The 25,572-nt window shown below is 37.2% G+C and overlaps 1 protein-coding gene across 1 annotated transcript in view; it reads right to left on the minus strand.

The window, feature by feature from the left end:
• Positions 1–597: 597 nt before the first annotated feature.
• GABRG3 (gamma-aminobutyric acid type A receptor subunit gamma3) overlaps positions 598–25,572 on the minus strand; it is a 291,318-nt gene continuing 266,343 nt past the window's right edge. The window contains exons 7-10 of the mRNA XM_054271617.1: positions 14,380–14,532; positions 8,459–8,655; positions 6,923–6,952; positions 598–3,656 (exon numbers count right to left, since the gene is read on the minus strand). Coding sequence (XP_054127592.1) covers positions 3,378–3,656; positions 6,923–6,952; positions 8,459–8,655; positions 14,380–14,532 — 659 coding nt within the window. The 3' untranslated portion in view covers positions 598–3,377. The remainder of the gene's footprint in view (positions 3,657–6,922; positions 6,953–8,458; positions 8,656–14,379; positions 14,533–25,572) is intronic.

The following is a 25,572-nucleotide window of genomic DNA, read 5'->3' on the forward strand; positions in this document are numbered from 1 at the left end:
ATGCTATGAATCAGAGCCAGGAAAACAGAGAAGATTGAATTAAGCAGACCAATATTATTTATACATTCTTAGTGGCCTTGGACATGCTGCCCTCAATAAAGACAAATTATGCCCAAGAATTTTTAATTGAAGGGGAGAATAAGAGGACTGACTTTAAATTGTCCTGAGAAACAAAGGTGATTATTTAAAAAACTCACAATCCCTTCTGCAACTTTGATAAGGAACAAATGTAATGTGAAGATACTTGGTTTTGAGGTTTTACAAAGCCAAATGTGCCAAATGTGTTCATTTCACTGCTCATTTGGTTTTTCTTTCCTCTGTTCCCTTCCTTGGAAGGGTAAAAAGAAGTAGTGGAATAAATGCAAGTCTCTAGTATGAAATTATATGATAAGAACATATTCTAGAATGCTAAAATACAGTTCTTATATTTCTCGTGGGACAGCACACCAAAATGTTAACTTTTGCCAATTAGCAAAAGAAGCAAAAGAATACCTGAAGGATGAGGATGTTCTTACTCCTACAGAAGGAAATGGCACATAGATGTGTGCAGACCATAATGGCATTTTAAATGATGCAGATCATAGAAAGCCTCTCCTCCCTGATCTCTAAGGTTTCTCAGTGCCTGCCAAAGCACGGAGCAGTAAAGCAGTGAGAGTAAGCCAAGTTACTGGGAACAAGCAGAGGAGTGCATTCAGGAACCTGCCAGCCTTCCATAAAAATCAATATTTGATAACTCCAAATCAGGAAAAATTACACAGTAAAATATCTCCTCTGCTCTCACTGTAAGAGCACAAGGCAGTTGTGTCTGCAGCTTCTTTCTTGATTTAGGACGGTGGAAAAATTGGAATTATTTGCTTCCATCTTCTGTTCATGAAAAAAAGTCAGAAAAATTGTCAATATGAATGGACTTAGCAGAATCGGTCTTCCAAAGAAGGATCTGTTGGGATTGTCTGCTTTCAGCAGGGCTCCTGAGCAGCCATGAGCACAAGTGCAAGAAAAGCATACGCTCATCATCTAACACGGGAATGTTCCACTTCCCACAAAACTCACACAGCATGGAATTGTTAAATAAACATCACTTTACCTGTTCAAGATCTAATGGTGGAAGGCACCTGATTGTGCATCATTTGTCTCAATACTACTACCGAAATCAATTGATTGTGCAGAGGGTTTGCAGGATCACCTCCCTAAAGGAAAATGGTTTCCATTCTTGGAATATTTCTAGTATTCTTGCAAAATATGGCTGAAGGTGACTATTAGAGTAGAATAATTAATAATTAGAGATCAGGATATCCAACTCTAATTTAATCACCTTCTTGCACTACTTAAAATATCACTGTCATCCTGAAATTAAGTCTATACCTCCAAGTGCAGGACACAGGTTTACAGAGCAGTTAATTTGCTAATTAGAGTTAGCAAAATTTTCAACATGTATTTTGAAATCAGAAGGTTATCATTGGTTTAGAAGATATCAGATTGGGCAGATCTTTCTAAAAATAAGGCTTTGATTCTGCCTCAAAATATTCCTTTTCTGTGCTTCTAATTTGAATTTTTTTCAGTCCTTACAGAAGTAATTCCCCTCCATGACCTACACACAACTAGGTTTCAGATATTTGAGACAAGTTAAAAACAGAAGAAAGATTTTGAAAAATTAAAATTAACTTTTGGGCTGGTTTTTTTGTCCCCCTATTAAAACTCAGTGGAAGAACACAGCAACAGCAATGAGAGACAGTGATGTTTCAAAGAACATGACAGCATTTCTGTTCCTTTAGAAGTACTGTTGCATTAGCTTTTGCTTGTTTGCAGGGTTTTCCTTTGGAGGAAAAAGGAACTCCTTTCAAGTCACATCCACTATTCATTTTTTTATCAAATACTGCCTGGAAGAGACACACATTTTTTGAGTTCATAAAAAATTATCTCCAAAAGAGAAAAGAAATAGAATTGTTGTTTTAATTATCTTTTAACTTCAATCTTTTGTAACAATTTGTCATGCAAAGGGTAGTGAAAAGCTATTGCTATTTAATTCTGGATGTATTTTGTTTGCTTAATAACAATTATGTAGACAGCCTGTAAAAGACATCACTTAGTTCAATACTGTAAAAGTAGTTTTTGAAAAAATGGGTAGTTTAGAATTCAATGGTCAATACCTTGAAAAATACAAAATTGTTTTTTAGTGTAAAATATAGTTGAAAATTTTGGAAAAGAATGAAAAGAACTTCTTTCTACATGTGGCAGCTATTTCATGTTTAATCCAAGTGTCACAATTGAGTTCCTGTAATGCACTATTCAAGCCACAAGTGTTCAGTCTTTAGCTCAGGCACAGGGAACAACTACTGTGAGTAAATATTGCAGTGTTTAATGTTATGAAAAGAAAAAAAAGGCCTTTGGCACACATGTTTTTCAATTTTATAATACAACTTTGAGAGAAAAAATAAGAATGCATGAAAATACGTTTTTAGCAGATTGAAATCTGAAGAAAGTCACATATTCCTGGTGCTATTATAATTTTTACTCATGGGCTATGCACCGTGAACTGCTACAATGACACAAACAAGAGGAATCTTGTCCTGCTTCAAGTACAGTACTTTGGAAATCAATGACCGTCCTGTGTTTAATGAGTCGTAGAAAACACTGTTAAAAGCTTGAAAAACTGTAGAAGTTATGCCTACAGCTGCCTCACAGATAGGCAAGTCTTATTTATATCCAAATGATAGCTTTCTTCTCTGTCTGCCTTTTCACCTCTAAGTTAAAACCAATATGTGTGGGTAAGTGGCTAATTCAATGAACCCAGACTTCTGCAGAAAGTCATGTCCACGTTTTGATCCTACCAGACATTTCTTAGTGTCTCTTGGTGGTTATTCCATATCAAGGATATCGTCAGTTTCCCAAAACCTGTGGTATCAATCAAATTTAAATACAAAAGAGCATTTTCATCAGCTTTGGCTTATTTGCTAGTGCCAGAGTACATTTCTCTGAGCCTTAGGGATATGGCAGCATTTTGAAGAAAGTATGAGAATGAAAAATAGAAATTACATATTTCAACTTTGCCTGAATTGTGAATAGCTCCTATGGTAAGGGACAATAGTAGAGATTTTAATATACAATAATTATTCATAAACATCGCTTACACTACAAATTCAGCTAAACTTTGTAAGAACCTTTTTCTTAAAACAAATAGCAGTTAGGAGAGAACTCTTCCATGTTTTTCTTTTTCAAGAAATTACATGTTAAAATTCTTCATCAGGCTCTGTGATGGTAAAAGTTAATGTGGTCTTTTAAATTGGAGATGAAACTGACTGTGTCCTTCACTTTTTCTGCACTTTCAGCATCCGTCCGCAGTGAGAAAACACAGCAGTCTTCACTGCTACAGGCAACATTTAAAGATAGAGGTATCCAACCCAGTAGACCAGGTTAAACAGCAGGAAGGATGTAGGGAAAAAGACCCTAGAGTAAGAGTCCAGTTCTAAGATGTCTATGTGAATCCGTCCTCTCCTCCACGAGCCTGATTTACACTCTTCATAACAACAGAAAAAGCTCTGACAGTCTTTCCCATCCAGACATTCATAGACACACGCATCTTCAAAATCTTGCCAATACATGGCATTGTTCAATGTGATGACTGTAGTTGGTGGTCTCATATCAAGTACAGAATAATTCTGAGGAGAGAAAAAAAAATTGCAACAGTTTGACAAATTTCCCTGGATGACGCAGATCAAAATTAATAATCACAGCAGAAAGCAATCATTTTTTCACACTTAGGAATTCACTTACCTGTCAGAATATAATTTGCAAGTTGTTTTAAACACTTGCAGCTACTACATTTAAGGTGGATTCTCAAAAATAAGGAAGCTATCCCCCCTCTCCATTTAATTATACAATGTCCTCCACTTCACATAGATGCATTCACTGCCTCTTAACTTCACTATGATTTACAAGAACAGATTTGGTCAGCAATAGATAGTGATCATTTCAGTACAGGATTTCAAAAGGCCATCCCGAGGCATGTCCCTTTAGTGCTTATCACACCAACCATGCTCAGAAATAGGAATTTTGATGTCATGCATCCTCACAGCAGCATTCATGCTTACAGACCTTTCCTTCTTCAATGTATTCCCTATTTACACTTTGTCAGCTTTTCTGTGACATCATTTCCTTGGCATGCAAGATGCCTTCTCACAAGAGTCTCCCCTCTCATTAAACCACCCATTCCTTCTTCACAAGTGTCACCTCCTCCACTGACATCACTAGAAAAGGTCCCATCAGCTTTGCTGCCTGTCAGTACCATCCTGACAAAGCAGACACAGCCCTGGCAGCCTGGCTTATCTACCTGAGGCCCTTCCTCTCCCAGGCACTGTGCCAAGCCTTGGCTTTGCCTGCAGGAACGTGCTGGCTGTGCCAGGAACAAGCTGGTCACAGCTGCTTGTGTTTAGGAAAATGCTCTGGGCTCTTGCTTCCATACTACACAAAGTACTCAACATTTCCTGCTGAAGGTGTTAGGGGGTATCTGAAAACTTTCCTTCTGGATGTGAGAAACACTGGTGATATGACTGATGTGCCTCAGTGGAAATGTCTCCTTTTCATATTGACTTAATTTGCTTTCTACAAATCTTTTGGCATGCTGTAGTATTACCCATCTCATTAAAAATGCTGGTGCCTGAGCTAAGAACTTGATGTGGCATCCCTCTACTTAGATGTTGGCACTGCCAACACAGACAACTACACCTGAACAACTGCCCTATGGAATCTCGTCAATTACTTCTAGACACAATTCATTTTGTCATAAGTAAATGCTAAAATGTCTCAGGTGCATTCTTCTGTGAACTGCAAGCAGATTGCAGTTTAGAAGCAGATTATTGCAAATCTATTTGTTGTGAATGACTTTATCTCTGAGATTAGATGACAGAAATTACACCAGTATGGTCTCCTCTCTCTTTGGTAAAGTTTTGTGTGGCTTGTTTCAGGGCCTTAAAATGTGCTGCCATGTCAAACAGGTATAAGATTATTGTACAACCAATCTTTTTTACTCTAGTACTATGGAAAGAAAAGACTGTGACTAGAGTATACATGGCGTTCTGCTATACCACTGTGTCATATATTGCATATTTATTACTGGTCTTTATGAACATTTCCAACTCAGGGACTGAAATTTTCCATGCCTGTCTAAAATATTTATGTTTAAAAAAATAAAGGCTCAGAAAGGTTTTGGTGGGTGACGATAAAAAGGTGCTCTGGCTCTGCAAAGGAAACTTCCCCATATCTGGGGTATTTTGTTGTTTTTTTATATCAACTATCTGCTCAAAGATAAAATAACTGCCCTCATAATTCAGAGAGATTCATCTGGTTGTTTTAATCTCTGTCACATAGGAGCTATCCTGAAGTGACAAGATACGAGGGGAAGGTGGATGGTCCCCCCATGTTCAATGTGTCCAGCTGAGCTGGGGCTGGGAGGAGAGCAGTGCACACACCGTGGGCACCATCCCAGTCCCACCCAGGAGGTCTGCCAGGGCAAGGCACTTCTCCAGGGCCTTGGACAAGGCAGTTCAGGTGCAGTGTTAAACATGCTTAATGATATTGTTTCTGACAAGGTATATGTGTGTTTTCTAGGAGGAAAAGAAAATGCTTGGGATTACCTGAACATGGATTTACTAAGATTAATAAATTTCACCTTTTAAGTGTCATTACTACAAAACTGAAAAAGACAAAATGGTATCTTGAGAGCCAGCGACATGGCTTATTTAAGCTCTAATTTGAAGGTTTCTTTGTATAGACAGTGCCCTCAGTATAGACAAAGGTGCTCAGTAACTTAAGGTGAAAAAAAACCAGCGGGTAAAAAACCTGAAAAGATTGAGTAAAAAACTTTAAAATGCTGTAGATGCTTTCCAAGCAGATCAGAATGACTAGCTCTAGATAAAGGTTTTTAAACCCTAATGTCATTTTAATTATCTTTCCCTACAGCTTTTAATTGGAAAAAGGAAAGTGCTGCTACCCATTCAACATGCTCTGTTAACTTCATCTTCCAGAAAAGTCCGTCCAGGGAGTGACAGCAGTAGAAAGTGGATAGATGCGATGCTTGCTGTAAACCACTAATTGCCAATAGGCAGCCTTTCTAAGTTATATGAGGTCTTAAAATACATCAGAGAACTCATGTTTTGAAAAAAAGCATATATTATTATTTGTAAAATGATAGGCTAGTAACATAGATCTGGCAGTTGTAAATGAGAAACTTCATCATATTCAACCTAAGAAATGCAAACCCCAGTGTTTGAGTTCTGGCTCTGTCCTTATCTGATGGCAGACCATTCAACCAGCTGGTAAACTGGCTGCAGGCTTGCTGAATGCTTTATATTTGCATACACTATAGCAGGTATTCACACAACTTAGAGACACAATTTTGTGCTCTGTTCCAACTTTATTGCTACTCCACATATTCCTTTTGATGATAGAGTACAACTACCTGTGTTCAACCTGTGTGCCTAAATTATTTGAAAATCCACCTGAAAGCTTACTAAAGGTTTTGCATATGCATAAATGAACTTTCTTTTCTTCTGTGAAACTTAGTTAAAACTCCATAGAAGTTTATGACATAACTTGTGCTTATTACTTTCTCATAAAATGTAGTAACTTCAGTATTATATAAAGCAGACACACAAAATTTATGAGGTAAAAATAACACATAATATTCTATACTTGACCCTTCTCCCTCTCATATCACTTGATAAGTCCTTATAGAAAGAGGCAGCTATGTTCCTCTGCCACAGCTGAAAACAAACTGACCTTTTCACAAAAAAGCAAACCAATATTTTTAGTGAAGTCAGGGTAAAGCATAACATAGCAATACAGCTCTCTCAGGAATTAGTGCAAGTAAATGTCAACCATCTATTTGTGCCCCCAATTCTCTCACTGAATAAAGTAACTTACTTACCATTACATGACCAAAACTTACATCAGGTAGCTTAAATAAAGATAACAAAAGAATTATTCAGAAGAAAACATATTTAGTGCTTCACATGCATCTATATTCAATAGTATTCCTTGGATCAAGCCCTTAAATGCATAAAACACTCCATGCAGTGTGTTCTATACATATTCAGATATTCAGCATAATATTCTGGACACTTGAAAACAGCATGAAACTTCAACAGAATCCATGACTGGTTTTCATAGACTTAAAATATTTATTTAACCCATGAAATGTTCAAACAATAGGTAATTGAGTATTTTTTCTGGTCTTGATTTAAATCTTGAAAATGTTGCATGTTTTCTCATGTCTTCATTCACATGTCTGGAATTACATCCTACTAACAAAGATATTCACGACTTTTTAATTCAGTCTTTCTATAGGATGGCAATTTTAGTTTTATCACTAGCAAGTTCATTTTGATCTCAAACTTTTCTTTTGGTACCAATCTTTTGCTTTTGTGAGCAATGCATTTTTGTAAGAAGCTATTTTAGGTTTAATGGAGTTGTCATTGACTAAGTCTGTGGCTTTCTAGACTTTCTCTAATCCCGTATTTGTTTCAGATTTTCCTTCATTAGTTCTTCATTCAATCATTTTCTATAGCTCTTCATTCAATCCCTTTTTACATCATGACCTATTATTCCCTAAATTTAGGCTTCTCTCTCTTCAATTTCCTTCTTCACATTTTTCCTATTTGGCTTTGATTTCTGATTTCAAATGTCCTTATTTCCTCCATTACACACAATGGCATCCAACATCTCCAACTACTGATTATGAGCAAATAATATTTATTGCTTGATCTCGAGTCGTCAGCCCCTTTCCATATGTTTACACTGAGATTTTTTTCTCTAATAAATTGCCCCCTCTCATTCTCATAGTCAGTTATGAAATAAACCAGGCAATTCTTCCTGCATTATTGTTTTAGTTGATTTTAAATAGATAGCTTTTATGTTTTTCTGGGTGTTACACTGAAAAGTTGTTTTTTGGCCAAAAATGAGCCATGCCTAAAACCTTTTTAAGTGACCTCCATTTTTGTCCTTGGGAACCTGCACCGTTGTGCACAGGGCTTAAACCAAATGCTGGTTCCCAGCAGAGACAATGAAATTCTGCTCATAAATATTTCTAGACCTGTTAAGCCATGAAATAGCAATGCATTTGAATATACATTGATGTGCATTTATTTGTATAACAAGCTATGCAATCTGTTTCAGTGGGAGACTTCACCAACTACCAGCACAGTAACTGGAGGACAAAGGATGTGTAGGCAGGGTTGCTGCTCCATGGTGAGCAGGCTGCTTCTGTGAGGAACACACCTCACTCAGCAGGCACATAACTGCTCCTACTGCTACTGTGGGTGACTTTTCCATCAGCTTTCAGGGCAGATCACACCACTGGGAAAATCTTGGAGGAGAGAAGTGCCATGGGACTACAGGCTACCATTAAATGATTATCTGCTCTCCGAGCTGCACATGAAAACAAATTTAAATGCTCCCATCTTACCGACTTTTTCTTCTTAGTACAGTTTGGTTTCCTGCAACTTGAGTAGTAGTTGAGGGTGGCATACTCCATCAGAGCAGCAAATACAAATAGAAAGCATACAGTCACAAACAAATCCATGGCAGTGACATAGGAGACACGGGGCAATGACTTTCTTGCAATGGTACTCAAAGTTGTCATGGTCAATACTGTGGTGATGCCTGCAGGGAGAAACTTGAGTCAATTGTGTGCTACACCACTTCTTCATATCACAGAAGAATCTTTGGAAATAAACATACAAAACAGGAATCCAGAGTGTACCCAAGTAATTAATTTATTTGGTAGTATTAAGAAATAATGGAAAATAGTATCAGTAGGGAAAAAGTTATTTTGTAAACACAGATTTGCTCTGTTGTTTATTTTCATCTTTGCAAAAGTGACATTCCTATGCATCTCAATATGCTTTTCTTCATGTGTCTCAATATGCTTTTCTTCATCTCTTCCTTCTGATCCCAGTAAGGTTGAAGGTAGGGGTGAGGGAGAGAATGAAGAAATTTTTGAAGAGAAGTATGAAGCAGAAAAGATACTAAATCCAGAAAAATAAGATCAAGAAAGTTAGTAAGCATTGAAGGAAAGATGTTCTATTCCACAGTAGTAGTGCTCTCAGGAAAAATCTTATGATCAAAAAGAGGTGTGAGGAGAAAAAAAAGATTTTGCTAAGATCGGACCATGAATTCTGAAAGTATGTCTTCACACCACTGCTTCTTTGGGAGTCCTCCAGTGCCATTTTCCTTCTGAGTATGGGAAATCAATGTTACTTGCTCAGAGTAAGACTCTCATACAAACTTCAGATGCAACAATAACAGAGACAGCCTTTTTAATTCATACAAAGCATCACTTCTGAGATTGATTTAGTAATAATAAACAAAATGGGATTAGTGTGAAATATCCGAAATGATAAAACCAGTGCTAAAATGAAATCTATGTCATGTACATTATTTGATTCCTAGTAATACATACAATTTATCTTAATTCCTGTGGAATAGCAGCCTTTTTATTCCCAACCTGTTATGAACTGCATGTCTTCTGATAGAAAAAAAAATCCAACTTCTTACTGGCTAGGGAAAAAAAAAATAAAGCTTTCCCACAAGTAAGTCTCAAGAGAGAACCTTCTCAACAAACAGCATAGCCATAAGGTAATCTTTCTTTTTTTATAGTTAAAATTATATTTCACAATGGTTCATAGTGTTTGAAATGGCAAGGAATGATGGAAGTTATGCCTTATAGTTAAATAACATCTCACTAAAAGCACTCTGGAGAGAAAGAAGTATCTGTGGATTACTTTGGACCACTTTCTCTTTATGAAGGATTGTCCATCTCTGACTTGTAAAGTTACAAGCTACAGTGATTGACAAGAACAACCTTCTCCATTCAAGATAACAGAAAGTCCCTGGAAAAGACAGAAGGCAAATTATTGCCTTTGTCTCAACCTTGAATAATAATGGTTAATTGAATTCCCTATATACCTATTACCCAGAAGTAGACAAACAGGAAGTTTCTGAAAAAAATCACAAGTCAATAACCAAGATGAAAGCAATGCTGATAGGAAGTGTAAAGTGTGGATTTTGTGTGTGCCTTGGACATCTAAAAGCCATTTCCTGAAATCTATGCCACCTCCCAGTATAAGCAGAAAGGGTTGGCATGATCCAGCAACCTCTCCAGACCCCTCAACATCAGTTCTGTACCCTGCTGATGGTTTAAAAAAGCTGCAAAGACTGTGTTTAGCCTTTTTTCACAGTGGCCAACTGCAGTGATGCCCAAGTGCAGGAGGTGTGAACTGGCTGGCTTTGATTTGACCCTTACTAACTATATGTCAGTCACTTTCTGTATGGGCTTGACCCGGGCCTTGGGAGCCACTAATTTCAAAAGAACCACATCCAGACCATGATATACCCTACAATATAAAATCAAGTTCTTCAACACTTCCTAATCCACATTTAGATTTGTGACACAAAAGTGTTCTTTTCAGAGCCACATGTACATGCTTTCAGGCATCTTACTATCTTAAAAAAATCCTCAGAACCTACAGAGTTCTTCCAGTACAATACACAGAGTCCCATTTACCTGGACTCAAATGTAAGTTTTTGTTTCCCACTCATCGTGTGATAGGACAGATTTTATAAAAAGGCTAAAAAAAATCATTAGTTTATGCACACAAGTCCTCAACTCACCTGTATCCTACTCCATGCCTTAAGCCTGAATATGAAACATCAGCTCAGCTCATGCTTGCAACTGGATTCTTGCTCACATTGTAAACAAGCACTGAGTTTTTGAAATGATGAAAATTCTATCTAGTGTATCAATTTTACATCTAGCAAACAGGCACACATTTTAAAATGTTAAAATGAGTTTATGGGGATACATACAGAGAGGAAAGAGAAAGAAGGTGCACCAGATGATACAATTTTGTATTTCTGTATATTTACAAATCAGAATATACATATATATGTGTGTGTGTGTGTGTGTGTGTATGTATATGTATATATGTGTGTATGTATGAATAAAATTCAGCACCATAATTTCCAGATATAATATCTTGTTTCCATACCCTTAGTTCATTTCATCTCTCAAGCTAAGGAAATTCAGTTTGTTGAGTGGTTTCAAATGCATATGTCTTGCCAGATGAAATTTTGAAGCCTCTCACTTTGTGGAGTCCCGTATAGCAAAGAGAGCTTTGCATCTGTTATTGAAATTCACAGGGCTCATGAACTATCTATTTCAACAGAATTTTAGTATCAGCTAAGGACAGCTCTGAGGTAACCTGACATCAAAATTTTCAGGTAGAAATTGTATGTGTAAGCTTACAAGTCTCTGTGCAAATACCATTTTGGGAGGTTATATTCTCCCAGTAAATCCCATACCAAAGATGCCATTTGATATAACAAAAAGGACTGACTAGAAGATCAAATTATGCAGATCTACAGAATGCATGAAAACACTCTAACTTTTAGATCATTGGTCTAAACAGTTACTTAAAATTATTACTGCTTGAAATCTGCTTACTGGACTGCCACATGCAAAGTGAGGTGGCAGGAGTTTCAGTGTTAGGAACTCTGGTCAGCAAGGCTAATTTTTATTTTCTTGAGATCATGTTGGTGGGACACTAAAGGAAATGTCTTCTGCTTTCATGCATGCTATCACTTGTCTATAAAGTTAGTTCTCCATCTTTCTGGTCTGGCCCTGTTTTGAGTACTTGGTTTTCTAGTGAATGAGGTAAAGATGAAATGGCAAGGAAAGCAATGTTCATTTTTTATTAAATATCATCTGTATCTTTTTTTTGCATCAACACATTTCTGGCCTTGATACCCAGTGTCTTTTTAAACTGCAGTTCAATCTTTGTAGTAACTGCCTGGTCCTAGTACATACAATACCCATTTTGAAAAGTACAGGGAAACTGAATGAAAGCTTCAGTTTAACTTAATTCCCTTCATCTTCACAGAAAATAACCTATTCTTTTTCAGATCATAACTTTTCTTCAGGGAAAAGTTGCCTCTTGACTTAGAACATTTTGAGATAATTTTGATTACTAGATACAAGCAGAAGCTGCAGAGAGTTCTTTCTCTATGAATGAAGAGCAGAATAACTCAGGATCAAAAAACACAGTTCTCATCCAGCACTCAAATTTTACTTCCATTTTCCCACTGACTCTTTAGGTGGACTTGAGTTAATCTTGTTGCCAGTCTGGGCCTTAGTACCTCAAAGTGCATGTAAAAAGGGGATTAAAGAACCAAGTTTTTAAAGAACGTTTTAATATCTCTGGACACCACTACTGAAAGAATACTTATGGTCCCAAACCCAAAATATTTTTTTCTCCCAGCATGGAAATGCATTAGCTAGCATTATTCAGAAGGGAATAAAACCTGTCCTCCATGTAATTGTGAGTAGTTGCCAAAAACTTCGGAAATTATTCATTAATTTCAGAGAGATAAATATTTCCCTGGTGCTAGTCCTTTACATTAATGCAGCTATACTTGGAGAAGGTTTGTTCCTCAGAGTCTCTACAATTAATTGCAACTAATTAGTAGGACAATTTCAGCAGTTTGCCTTAGGCTGCATTACTCACAATTTTACCATGTGCCACTGTCAGGATGTGGATGTGTGCTGTTAGTCAGACAGATTTGTAAGCTGCATTAAACATGCAGGTCTGCAGCACAATGGGAGCACCTGCTCACTGCATCCTGGGAGTCAACAGGCCATTGTCGATTTGGGAGCAACGGGATTCTGTGCACAAAAGAAGTGACCCACATATACTTGGCTTCACTTTTATAAAAGTCGTATTTTAGCCTATGAAATTCAATTCTCAGTCAGAGTTTTAGGAGTGAGTCATGACATCCATAGAGTAGATGCTTGAAACAACTCATTTTTATGTTCTTACTCCAAATTAATGACTTCAGTATCTGAATACACTTTTTCTCTGAACTTCCTGCTGGCTGAGGGGTGAGGTGGAGAGCCACACATTAGTGCTTAGTGATCTAAAATACTTCTGTGTCTAATTATGTGGAAAAATGAGCTTTGTGGTGTGGGCAACCACCCTTAGGTACAGGATATGAAAAATGCTTATGGCAAATCAATAACACAAAGTGTTAGATGTCTTTTGTCTCTTTTTTCTTCTGCATTAAGAAGGCGAATCCAGCAGGATGCTACGTGATTCTCCCCATGCATGGGGTTTCAGACTCCCTTTTAAAAAAAGATGGAGAACAGTCAATCTTTCCTTATCTCCCTTGAGACACCTAATTTAAGAAGAAAAGAGTTCAATTTAAGAGTTCAGCAGAGAGTTATACTTAAGACCTATTGCTCAATTTTCTGGCTATCAGAGGCAAGTCTACCCAGCCAGGAACAGGCAGTTGTAAGCTGCTCTGTCCTCACCTGTGTATGGTCTTTTTGCTGTTCTGGAGGTGTTACTGGATAACAGAGTAACTGTGAGTCTTTGTGTCCATCCTGTTGCTGGAGCTGTGGTGTACTGGCCCTTTGGCACTCACATGGAGGGAATGAGGACTGAATATTCCTTTCCTGTAAAATAACCTCAGAAAAATGGACCTACATAGTAACAAACTCCAGCAGGAGGATGCAATGAAGCACTGGGAATGGCTGAAAACAGACATGCAAACTTTGACACAGGCTCCCCTTTTTTCCTAGACTGGTAGTTTTCTGAATCAGCTCATATTGGCAGACCTGGAAATCACAATCTGAACTAAGGAATTGTTTCTCCTTTGGTTCTGATGTTTATATATAATTGGCTGTTACATACCCCTATACCCTTGATGCTGTCAAAACCTGCAGGTCTTCCTACAGATGTTAAAAAAAAAAAATCTAAGTCTAAATCAACAATTCTAAGTGTACACTAAAGCACATTGCCAAAATACACATGCTGGTCCTGACAAAAATGAGTTTCTGGAAAACCTAAACCAGCATAAATATTCACAATCTATGAAAAATATCAATACACCCAGTGTGAAGCTTAACTTCAAGCATGCAACCTGGAACACTTTGCATGAGTTAATACTATTATATCCCACAGTTTTCTGTATATATAAGACATAATTGCCAGTGGGGAAGAGTTACAGAAGGGAAGGAAGCCAGCAGTGCAATTAATTAAGTCTTCAAAAATGTCACTAAAATATCATGGTGAGAACAAGGAGACAGACATTAATTCAAGAGTTTTATGCAAAATAGGTGGCAGTGTCATCCAATGGGTCAGATTAGTTTACTTTTAATTACCCTGTTACAGGAAAAAAACCCAGTGGTCTCAGTAATAAGTAGATCTGGTTCTGCAAGACATAGTAGTAATAATCCAAAGGGTATACTTAGTGGTCTCTTTGAAAGGAAGCTGGCATTTTCAAATAGTAGTGCAGGAACATCAGAAAAGGGAATTATGAACAACTTACCTAATGCTGTTCTTGCTGGTGTGGCATCTTTTTTGATCCAAAAGGATACCCAGGAAAGAACAACTGTTAATATACAGGGAATGTATGTTTGTATAGTGAAGTATCCCATTCTTCTACTTAAGTCGAAGTATATAGTCATGACTACATAATCACCTGAAACAACAGCACAAAAAGGAAATTCACATTGTAATGGGAAACAGATAGCTGTTCACTGACCTGCTAATATTTTAACTTTAATGAAAACTGCACATGAAATATTTTTTAGAGTCTCAACAGCATCTGGACAGTAATTCTCATGTGAAATTTAAGTAAATCTTGCCATTCCAATATCCTTAAATTTTAGGTCTCTGTGGAAATAATGTATTTGACAGGCAGAGCTTCTCAGCAATCATTCTGGATGAGTAAAGTTTTGAAAGGCATCTTGAATTTCCAGACATGGCATTTCTGGATATCTTCATGGCCACAAATGTGAAGGTACTGTCATTCACCAGATTCTGCAATCACTACACACAAAATCCTTCCTTCTGCAGGCTGTGTGTTCTGTGACCTAATTTCAGGTTTGAGTAACTTCTGTTACCTTCTTTTGAGATATGAATCTGAAAATAGGGTCTTTTTGGCAAGTGTAACATGCACAGGAGTATGCCTTTACAGAAGAAGTCATTAATAGACACTAGAACTCAATGCTGGCATTTCAAAACAGTTGTGGCCATCTGTGGTATTTTCAGAAGGTCAGTCTGAACAAAAGGTTTATTGTTTTGTTGTGTAGTAAAAATCATACATCCAAGAAATCCGTAAGAAGGTTAGTTTATCCCACAGTACATGATTTTTTCACTGTATCTCTTCTGCTAATCCTTGTGATTCCACAGGGGATAATAATCTGTCCCTCTTCTCTCCTCAGCAGAGGCTACTGACCTTATCACCTCTGCTCTACAACAGCTCTCTCAGCCTCACAGATGTTCACTTTCTGAGACAGTCATGGTGAATAGCAGTAATAAAACTGAACTGAGACTGAGTTTTGTACTTCACTTGAAGTAGGTTGCTTCCATTTCAGATGTAAAGGAGAGCTTACATGCCAGAGAATTTCTATGTGGTTTTGTCTGACTGCATCAGGTTTGGCCTAATAAATTTTATGGCTTCTTGTTACAAACCTTAACCTTCTAGAGTATGAATTTGCAGAAGGCATCATTTGCAATAGTTAAGTATTTCTGTCTTCTTACAGCAAACCATCAGAAGAATAAAGAAATTGGAAACATATAAAGATTAATCCCCTGAGGAATGTACATACAACTCGCCCAAGCAGAAGCACAGTGGGTTTATTAGTTGAGGCAAATTAAAGATTAATCATCCAGTAACAGAGGACATATAAAGAAATGCATTTCTTACAATGGATAATTTGACTACAGCTAAATATTATATAAAAAATGAATTAACTCAGTAAGACTGACTTTCATCCAAAGCATCTCTGAAGTCACTGTAAAATCAATGAATTGTCATAAGTTAGAAACTTAAAGGTAAATAAAAATCTGATGGTGGGAATTTGGGAATGCGAGAAAAGGAAAAGTTCCTATATTTAAAGTATATCCATTTGAGATAGATATATTTGGAAGAGGTTGACAAGCCTGTGAACGTTTCCATAATGCCTCTGTTAGACGAAAGCAAACATTTTCACAACAATTGTGCCAAAAACTGTGCGACCCCAAGAAACTGGAAAGTCATTTCAGAAGCTGTTCTTAAAGGGCTCAGTCTGTTTACAACTAGGACGTATTGCAGTGCATCATGACATTGTGAGCCTAAGGCTAAGGGTTATTGTCATTCCACTAATCCCCAGCAGTCCTCTCTGTGCAGGGAATGGCACCAGGGAATCGATGTGGGTTAGGAACCACTGGTTCTGCTGGCTTACTGTTTGGCTAGTTTGCCTCACTGAAGAAAGACTTCCACCACAGCAATGAAATAATTTCATAGAAACAGGTGTAAAGAGTCAGGTGGAATGTAAACCAGTGCTTCTACTGACATGAACAAACTGAAAAGAACGGAAGTGAGTAAAAAAAGGCTTGTTAATGAGTCAAACATTGTCTACCAAGGTAGAAGAATGAGCAAAAAATGAAATCAAAGACTCTAAAGGAAATGTGTCAAGCCCTTCCATTTCCTTTACTTAGTTCCTGTATCTAGAGCCGAGTGTTTATGGATAAGCTGCCTGAGAATGGTATAAAGTCAAGCACAATCTGCACACCTCCACTGTGTATAACAATGTATGATGCACACAATTCCAGTACCCACACAGGTCACTGCTCCTCTCAGTAGTGTGGTCATGAAACCCAGCCCAGCAACCAGGAGTAGGAGTAGATACTGCGCTGTAAGATACTGGGAAAGTAATAAAGAGTCTCTGCTTCCAAGGCCTTTGATGAAAATAAACCTGATAAACATGAGAGTGGGAGAAAATTATGGCACATTAAATGACGTAGAGAGTCCATCATCACAATTAGTCATTAACTGATTTAGTGTCTTTCAGGCAGGATTAATTTCCTGTGATTTTAGACATCTAGAAAGCAAATTCTGCAGATAACCTGCCCACTGTGGCCTCCTTTCTAGACTTATGAAAAGAAATTGGTACTTTCAGTACATGGTTTGTCTTATCTGCTTTAGAAGCACATTTTAGAAGGTGAATGTATTCAAAACATTTTCATTTCTCTACTGTGATTAAAAAACAAGAGCGTAGGGCAGAGATGTGGACAAAACCATTGCAGACACTCGCAGATTACATAAGGAGTTGACCACATCCCTTGATTCCATGGTGAGAGCTAAACTGGGCTACTCCTGGGAGGATGACAAAGTTATTTTATTTAAATATAATAACCTTCTTGATATTTTAAAGGGTATTTTAGTTATTTTCTTCCTTTTCCCAGTCAAAATTGATGTCTTCATCCTTTAGGATACACACAACTCTGTTTCCTTCCTTCCTTCCTTCCTTCCTTCCTTCCTTCCTTCCTTCCTTCCTTCCTTCCTTCCTTCCTTCCTTCCTTCCTTCCTTCCTTCCTCGAGCTGAAAGCACCAGTGCTGCTCTCAGAGGCAAGCATGCTTCTGTACAACATATACTGAGTGAATTTCTTTAATAGCTATGGTAATTTAAAATGTTCAGCTAAATTGCCACTTCATTTCTATCCTCAGCCAAGAAAACTTCTGTCGAGATTACTGGATTCTCTCATTATATTCAAGAGCCACATTACATACAAGAGTGTGTGCTGTGGCTATTTTCCCTATTGCACTACTCCAAACTGCATGCAGCTGCTGCTGCTGCTGGTGGTGATGATTATATTATTCTTCACATTATTCCTTCCAGAAGTATATATTCTCTATATTTAATTTGACTACAGCTTTTCTTTAATGCACATTAAAGAAAAGTAGCCATGGTATGTGTATTTTTTTCTCTATACACACAAAATACTCAGTGCAAAGAAGCTCTCCTCTCTTCTAAAAGACTCCATTTTCTGGGATACAATTGATTCTGTATATCCTGCAGTCATGCGCAACCCAGAGGAGAGAAAAACTTCTAAGAGCTCTGCTCAGTGCCTCCTTGTACCTTTGGAAGCCTTCAGAGCTCCACCTGCTGTTACTGCCACTGCTGGAAGGGCAGCTGGGGGTCATTGTGTGACTAAGTTCTGCAGTGCAGGAAAGATGGGAAAAATCTCCTTCCAAACTGCATGTCATTGAACCAGTGCACTTGGTTTGAAAGTAATCCCACAGTGGTTGTCTGTCAAAGGACCACTGGAATAGCTAATACAAATAAACTTCATTTTTAAACCCAGAGAGGAATTCTACCTTTTAACGACTTGAATAATATTCCCAGGAAGGCAAACTTACTTTGAACCAAATGATCAGCCATCAATTCACTGAAATACTGAAAATGATCCTGAGGCAAAATAGAGCAGGATCAGTTTTCTATAAAGGGAACAAAACGTGCACCTTTAGGCAGCAAATCTGGAATAATCAAAATAGTGTAGCAATGCTTCCCATGAAACCAACATGACTGCTAGCTGTTTACCCATAGGACTTATAGTTTGAAAGTAGGACACTGTTTAGAACAACAATGATTTCCAATGTAATAACTGCTGTGAATTTTAATGAGCAGTATTAAGCTATAGCAAATTAATTTTGACTTTTGAAGACTAAGGATCTGTTGGCCTGAATTGCTTCAAGAATTTTGCCTTGCACCAAGAATGGCTCCCTTGAAGGTAAAATGTTTGAGCAGAATGCAACTGGTTATTTTATTAAAAATAAATAAATTTAAAAGTATACAAAATTATATACTGTAAAATTTTTATTCAAATTATACTATACTATCTTATGTCACATTTTCATTCATCCTTCCATTATACTCTGAGGTTGACAATTAACTTAGAAAAAAAATAAAATTATTAACTTTACAAAGACTGAAATATGAAGGTATAATGCGTACACAAAGCAGATTCAGCATGTGATGAAGGTTACGTGCCAATTGTCCATCACTGGAACTGCAGAATAATGAGGAATGGCAGAGTTTATCCATGTTACTGCAAGAGTTTGATTTCAGAAGAAAAGCCTAGTCATTAAAATGAAGAGTCATACTGTGTGCCACAAGTATTACTTTGTTGATCAGCAAGACCACAGAGACTGAATCATATTCCTCATTATCTTAATAAATCAAATTGACTTAATAGCAATCAAACTAACTTTCCAATCTTCAATGGTTTTTACATTTTATTTTTTCATTTGGAAGCCAAGAGAAGACCTTATTTAATCTTGCCAGTAACTATTCATGTCACCCTGAACCTGTTTTCTAATCTTTGCTTCCCAAAGCTCCATTTTTAATTTCCTGGGCTAGGTTTCTCTTCTTTCTTAGTAAGTTGAAGTTTTCTAAGCAGTAGGTACAGAAGTTTCTGCAAAATGTTCACCAGAGAGGTTTGCTGGAAGAGATGCATGTGGAATTGGAAGCAGAACTATTGTGGCAGTGCTGGTGCCAACTGGAAATGTGCAAGTTTCAGGTTCAAGACATGACTCCAGATTCTGCACTGACTGGAAAGAATATCTCAGTTCAAAGTCAGGCAGAAACACAGGCAGTGTTACAAAACCCAGTCCTGCCTAATTTAGATAATGGGGATTGTTCAGCTTGGAAAAGAGAAGACTTCAGAAGACCTAAGTGCAGACTTCCAATACCTGAAAGGAGCCTACAAGAAAAATGGAGACTCTTTTCAGGAGCATGTAGTGACAGAACAAGTAGGAATGGATTCAAAATGAAAGAGAGCACTACTAGATTAGATATTAGGAAAAATTCTTTACTGTGAAGGTGATGAGGCACTGAAGCAGGTTGCCCAGTGAAGCTGTAGGTGCCCTGTGCCTGGAAGAGTTCAAGGCCAGGTTGGATGGAGCTCTGATCAGACTGGTCTGGTGCAAGGCATCCCTGCCCATGGCAATGGGGTTGGAACAAGATGATCTTTAACATCGCTTGCAACAAGCCATTCTGTTACTCTATATCTCTATGATTCAAAATCAGATAGAAGAGTCATGTGAGCTTGCTCGTTTCACATCCCAGGCCTTCATTCCACCTCAGAGATACACCTTGTGGAGGGTCAAGCTATCTTCTTAATAGAACTACTAAGAAGAAAACAAGGATGGATTGTGATTACTTCAATTAATACTTCATCAGCCGGTCTGTCTTCAGAGCTGGTAACCCATCCTAACATGAGTTAATCTCCAGCCAGGTATAGAGCAAGTTTCAACTTTGGAAGATCAAAAAACTCTACAAAATGGTAGAAGAAAGAGCTTAATGTACTGACAGCTGGTTATGACTCCAAAATCAGCTATCATTAAAACAAAAAAGACATGGGTGAGAACAGGATTTTGCAGTTCTCATGAAGAAAAATGTAGATCAAATGAGAGTCATGGAAGTATAATTAAAAATGCCTTTATCTTCTTCAGCATTATTATAAATAATGAAGAAATGCTGAAGACTTATTGCAGGCTCATTCTGCCTCCTCCAAAATGGGTCGGTCAACAAAGAGCTTTCATTGGTGGGAAAAATTTTTGTTCCACAGTAGGGTAGAACAAATGCTTTCAAGACAAAAGGAAGAAAAAAATTATCAAGGCCATGCTGTCACTTAAGGGTTAGTCTTACATTCCCCTATGCTGCTTTGGCATTTAGTTATTCCAGTGACACCTGGATATTGCGCTTGGATGGGAGCTTGTGTACAGCAGAGAAAGATATTTACTCCTTATCTCAAGTAAGTGTTCTTGTAGTGGTAAAAGGCATTGCTACACTATTACATTTCTGCTTAAACTACACGTTTAACCTCACAAAAAATGTGTACTAGGCTTCAGAGGTGTCATTTTTACATGTATTGCCATAGCAGCAATGTGACTAGATGTCTAGTCACAGGCAAGGATCTTAGGCACTAGATCAAAAAAGCTTTCTTTGACTCTAAGATCTCTGGTTTTGAGTTCATAATTGCCTTTGGCATTATCATGATATGTCTAGGTGTGTGTGTGCATGCACTAGAGCAGTGTAGCCTAGATTTGGCTTTCAGCTCTTACATTTGAAAAGCGAATTTTTCAGAAATGTATTCATACTGTGATGCCAAATCATTGCTAAAGTTTCCCATTATCATAGACAAATTACTGTATCAATACACAGTGGAAAAACACCAACTAACCCTAATAGCACTGTTGGTGCCTGTAGAAATCATGTTCAATTATAAGTATACACATATGTATTAGCATGCATGATAAAAATCAAATATTGTAAGATTAGAATGTGAAAAACAAAGACCAGATTCCAGGTTGTCTCAAGGAAAAAGAATTTTTAAAGTCAAGTTAGTCCTTCCTAACCTGGCAGAACCACAGGATATTATGTTGGCTTTATTGCCTTGCGTAACATCAAGACTATAATAACAAGAAACATGTTTTTACTTGAGGCTATCAACTTTTTTATCACCATAAAATAATTTAATTTTTGCTGTTTGTTCTTCTTTCCTGAACCTTCATTTTCTTTGATGCAAATAGCACTTTCAAAATACTTTTGTAAAATGACAGTTTTGTTAAATGAACTGTAAAAGCCTGTTTTTAAAAGTTAGTAACTGTATTTTCAGCACATAAAGTTATTACATCCTCTGATTTTAGCATTTATTATTGAATGTAGAAAATAATTGGATTTGTTCAAAGTTCTAACTTCTTTATACTGATTTTTTCCCCAGAATCATTGGAATACATATGTTGTATACTGAAACTTTTCATGAAGCACTGAAATTAAATAAGCAAAATTTCTTAAAACTTAACTTAATTGTGTACCAGAGTAATGTGAAACCTATTAGTCAGTATGTCTTGTGCCCTAAACAATTCTTGATGTGCCATTGACAGTTGAAACTGCCATTTTCAAAGACCGTTGCTTTTCATTCCCCTGCAATCATTCCACTCTCCATATCCCATATTTTCTGTATGGGATACTTTGAATGTACTCAGGAGATCAATCAAGTTCCATGAATACAACTGACCTCCAGATTAAATTAAAACAATAGAAGGTAAAAAAAATACTACTATTTTAGCATTTGGTGGCATTATCAAGACTCTTTTATTTGCATAAATAAAATTTACATGTTTATATATTATGTAAGCTGTCCTGCCAAATACATCTATTCTGTTTTTGCAGACATAACTACTGTATATAAAGCTCTCCTCCCACTAAGCCCTGTGAAGCTGTAGCATGTTATTCATCTATGAGGTGTTATGAACTCCGGAATCACTCTCAGGATGTTCAGGCCTATTAACTTTAGACATAATGACATTTTCATTTTGCAACATGAAGTATCATTTCATCTACTCTTTGAAACATGGAACCACTGAAAACAGAGGAATTTAAATTTGGCTGTTGTAAGGTATAAGTAATGTAAAATCCTTAAAAAAATGCAGTTTCATCCAGCCACATAATGGGAATACAAATGTATAATATCATAAGCAAACTTTGATCCATGATTACCAGTCCAGTTCAATTTTTGCCTTATCAGTAGAAAAGTTACACACATAATCTCTATTTAAATTAATGTATCAATCTGAGACAAAATCAATATACAAATGCAGCACAGCATGGCATGATCCATTACTCACTATTCCTAAGAAGTCTTGCTATTTTCCATACATAGGTTTTCTTTTGTGTTTGAAGAATAGAAGTGAACAATAGCAGATGAAGTAAAAACAACAATAAATTACCATAGCTGCCAACGTCAGTGAAAGTAGATGAAGGATCAGAGTGAAAATGAATGTCTTTTATGTAGCAATCTTCTCCTGAGAGGGTTTATTGATGAGCTGTGCAATGCTTTTTGAAAAGAATATTTTTCCACATTCCACAGAGCATCAAATACTGTAGCACATCTGAGGATACACAACATTAATGACTCTTGCTTTCACTTTGCTCTTAAAAAGCACTGAGAACCCTCAGTTTCATGACATCTGTCAATGCCAATCACTTCTCATTTATTTCCAGTATTGAAATTCTTACTCCCAAGAGCTGTTTTTGGGAGGAGACCCATTTGTATCACAGTTTGTTACACAGTCCCACAGGATTGGATTTGGTGGGTTTGTAATTCCCAAACCAGTTGAAATAGTTTTTAATTAGCCGTCAAAAAATCCCATGTGAACATCTTCAAATAAAATGTTATCTTTTTCTTCCTCAGAATTTATTTTTACACTTTAAATAAAGAAAAACCCTGAACAAAAACCCGTTTTGCTTCACTTGATATTCTTTTTGCTTAAGAAAAACATTCATGACTTTGGCCTTTTTCACAATCATTGTGACTGTATTATATTACTGTGACATCTTTTATATAATCATGGAATGGAGTATCCTGTTTCTTTCTATCTGTCCTGACATCTACTCCACCTCAACTGTCCCTAACATGCTCTTGTGCATGGCTTCAAGCAGCATCTCACTGTTGGAAGCCCTTCCCTGCTGGCCATGCCATTTTCTGATGAAGACTATACTGATTATTCGGCTACATTTTTGTGTCACTTATAAGCTTAGCAAGTCTCAATGCTATTATTGCTTCTCTGTCATTAAAAGAAGTGTTAAGTAGCATCAAGCCAAAAGATGTAGTATCTCAACAGAAAGTCCTGGCAAATAATGGTTTTTCTGGTTATGTCATAAATCATTCCAAGGAGTCAAAATTTGGTAAGTTATATGTGACACTGATTATCTTATCATTGTAGCTTCTTAATCAAAATGTCATATCTGGAGGGGGGGAAGAATGTAAGAAAATAAAGATAGTGCAGAAGGTAATCAGGCCCCTGAGGAGGTGCAGCTGTACTAATTACCAAAGATTAGGAACAGGCCTGCCCTTAACAGGGCACAGCTGTGTCCAATGAGGTTGAGGGCTATAAAAGAGGGGGTTAGGTGGATGAGGAGAGAGTTGTAGTTTGTTGGTTATGCTGTGAAGAAGAAGGAATCAGTGCTGTGAGGAGTGCCCATGAGAAATCACCAAGAAGGTATGGGAACTTTTGCAATAAGATGGCAACAATACTGCATCATGTGAGACATCTTACAAATGTATGTTATATCACCAGAAATGTATAAGCTCAGAAGATGACACTGAGCTAGTTTGACAGGAGTTATTTTCTATGAATGAATGTTTATTGGTTATAATTATACTACCCCTACATTTGTAAGAATCTATTCCAGGATCAGGTGTTCAATAACTTTGTTGAAGACCAATGCCAAGATTCAAAACCAGTAAATACTTTGTTAATTTTATTTAGATTTCTGAAACTATTTGAAGGGGGAAATAATTATTTGCCCTCAAACCCTCCAGCCTTTGTCAGTTCTTTATTACTATCAAGTTATCAAAAGATATGTTAAATAAAGAATGAATTAATGAAGAGATTGTGATGGGCAAGTGACTGATAACATCCGAACAGAACAGGATTGTTTTGGTTGGAAGGGGCCTATGACAATCCAATTCCGTGACTACTTCAGGACTGACCAGAGGTTAAAGCCTGTTTTTAAGGCTATTTTCCAAATAACTGCTAAACTGACAGGCTTGGGACACCAAACCACCTCTTTAGGAAGTCTGTTCCAGTGTTTTATCACCCTCTCAGTAAAGAAAGGCTTGCTAATGTCCAATCTGAGCCTCTCCTGGCACAGCTTTAAACCATTCCCATGTGTCCTGTCACTAAACACAAGGAAGAACAGCTCAACAAGTCCCTCTCCACTTCCTCTCTTTGGGAAGTTGCTGAGAGCAATGAAATCACCCCTTTGTCTCCTTCCCTCCAAACTAGACTAATCTGAAGTCTCCATATGGTCTTCACAAGACATGACTTCCAGCCCTGTCACCAGCTTTTCATGCCCTTCTCTGGATGCTTTCAGGGACTTTGGTATCTCTGTTACATTGCAATATTTGTTCTTCGCAGCAAGTATTGATTACTTGTGTTAAAAGAAAAGCAAGAATTGGTTTATCTTTTATACTCTAACTTTCTAACTTGCATGAAATCCCTGCATGCTGGAGACAATGCCATTTTAGTTAAGAAACAGTAAAGGCAAAGGTTGAGAGTTTCCAAGGAATGCTAGTATTTGCAGAAGGAGCTTTCTAGCAGTCTTTCAGATTAAACCACTGGCAATGGTATTTCTCACTTCACAGTATAAGTAGACATAGGTTTTTTCCTACAAAGATATTTGGCAATCTGTAACAGATGCAGGCTTGTATTCTGTGTGCTGCCTTATCAGGTAGAATAAAGAAAAATATTGATCAGTATGCAATCACTTATTCACTTCCAAGTCATTTGACAGCTGGAGAAAGATAATGCTAGTTCTGACTGTTATTTTACCTCCTTCTTTGCCTTCTCAAGGCTTTCTTACTGGATTATTATCATTCTTTCTTGTGTTCCAAGCAATAACTCTTTTGTCTTCAAGTTTCCTTGATATCACCTTTTCAAATATATATTCATAATCAGGCCATGAGTATTGCCCTTATTAATTTCCTCAGCTTGCACCTCTGGTATAACGTAATGTTGGTGTTTTTTTTCCCTTTCACATTCCCTAGTGCCTTTGTTCCCATGTGCTATTATTAAATTAATTTTGTGATTAAAAAATGCTCCCTTTTTTCTGATTTCCACTAGTCCTTTTTCTTTCTTGTACTGCCCTCCTGGATTGTCCAGTCATTCTGCCTGCTACTTCTGAGC

Source organism: Melozone crissalis, unplaced genomic scaffold (genome assembly GCF_028551555.1).
Source record: "Melozone crissalis strain CALT ecotype California unplaced genomic scaffold, PUWL_Pcris_2 ptg000013l_1, whole genome shotgun sequence".
Lineage (NCBI taxonomy): Eukaryota > Metazoa > Chordata > Aves > Passeriformes > Passerellidae > Melozone > Melozone crissalis.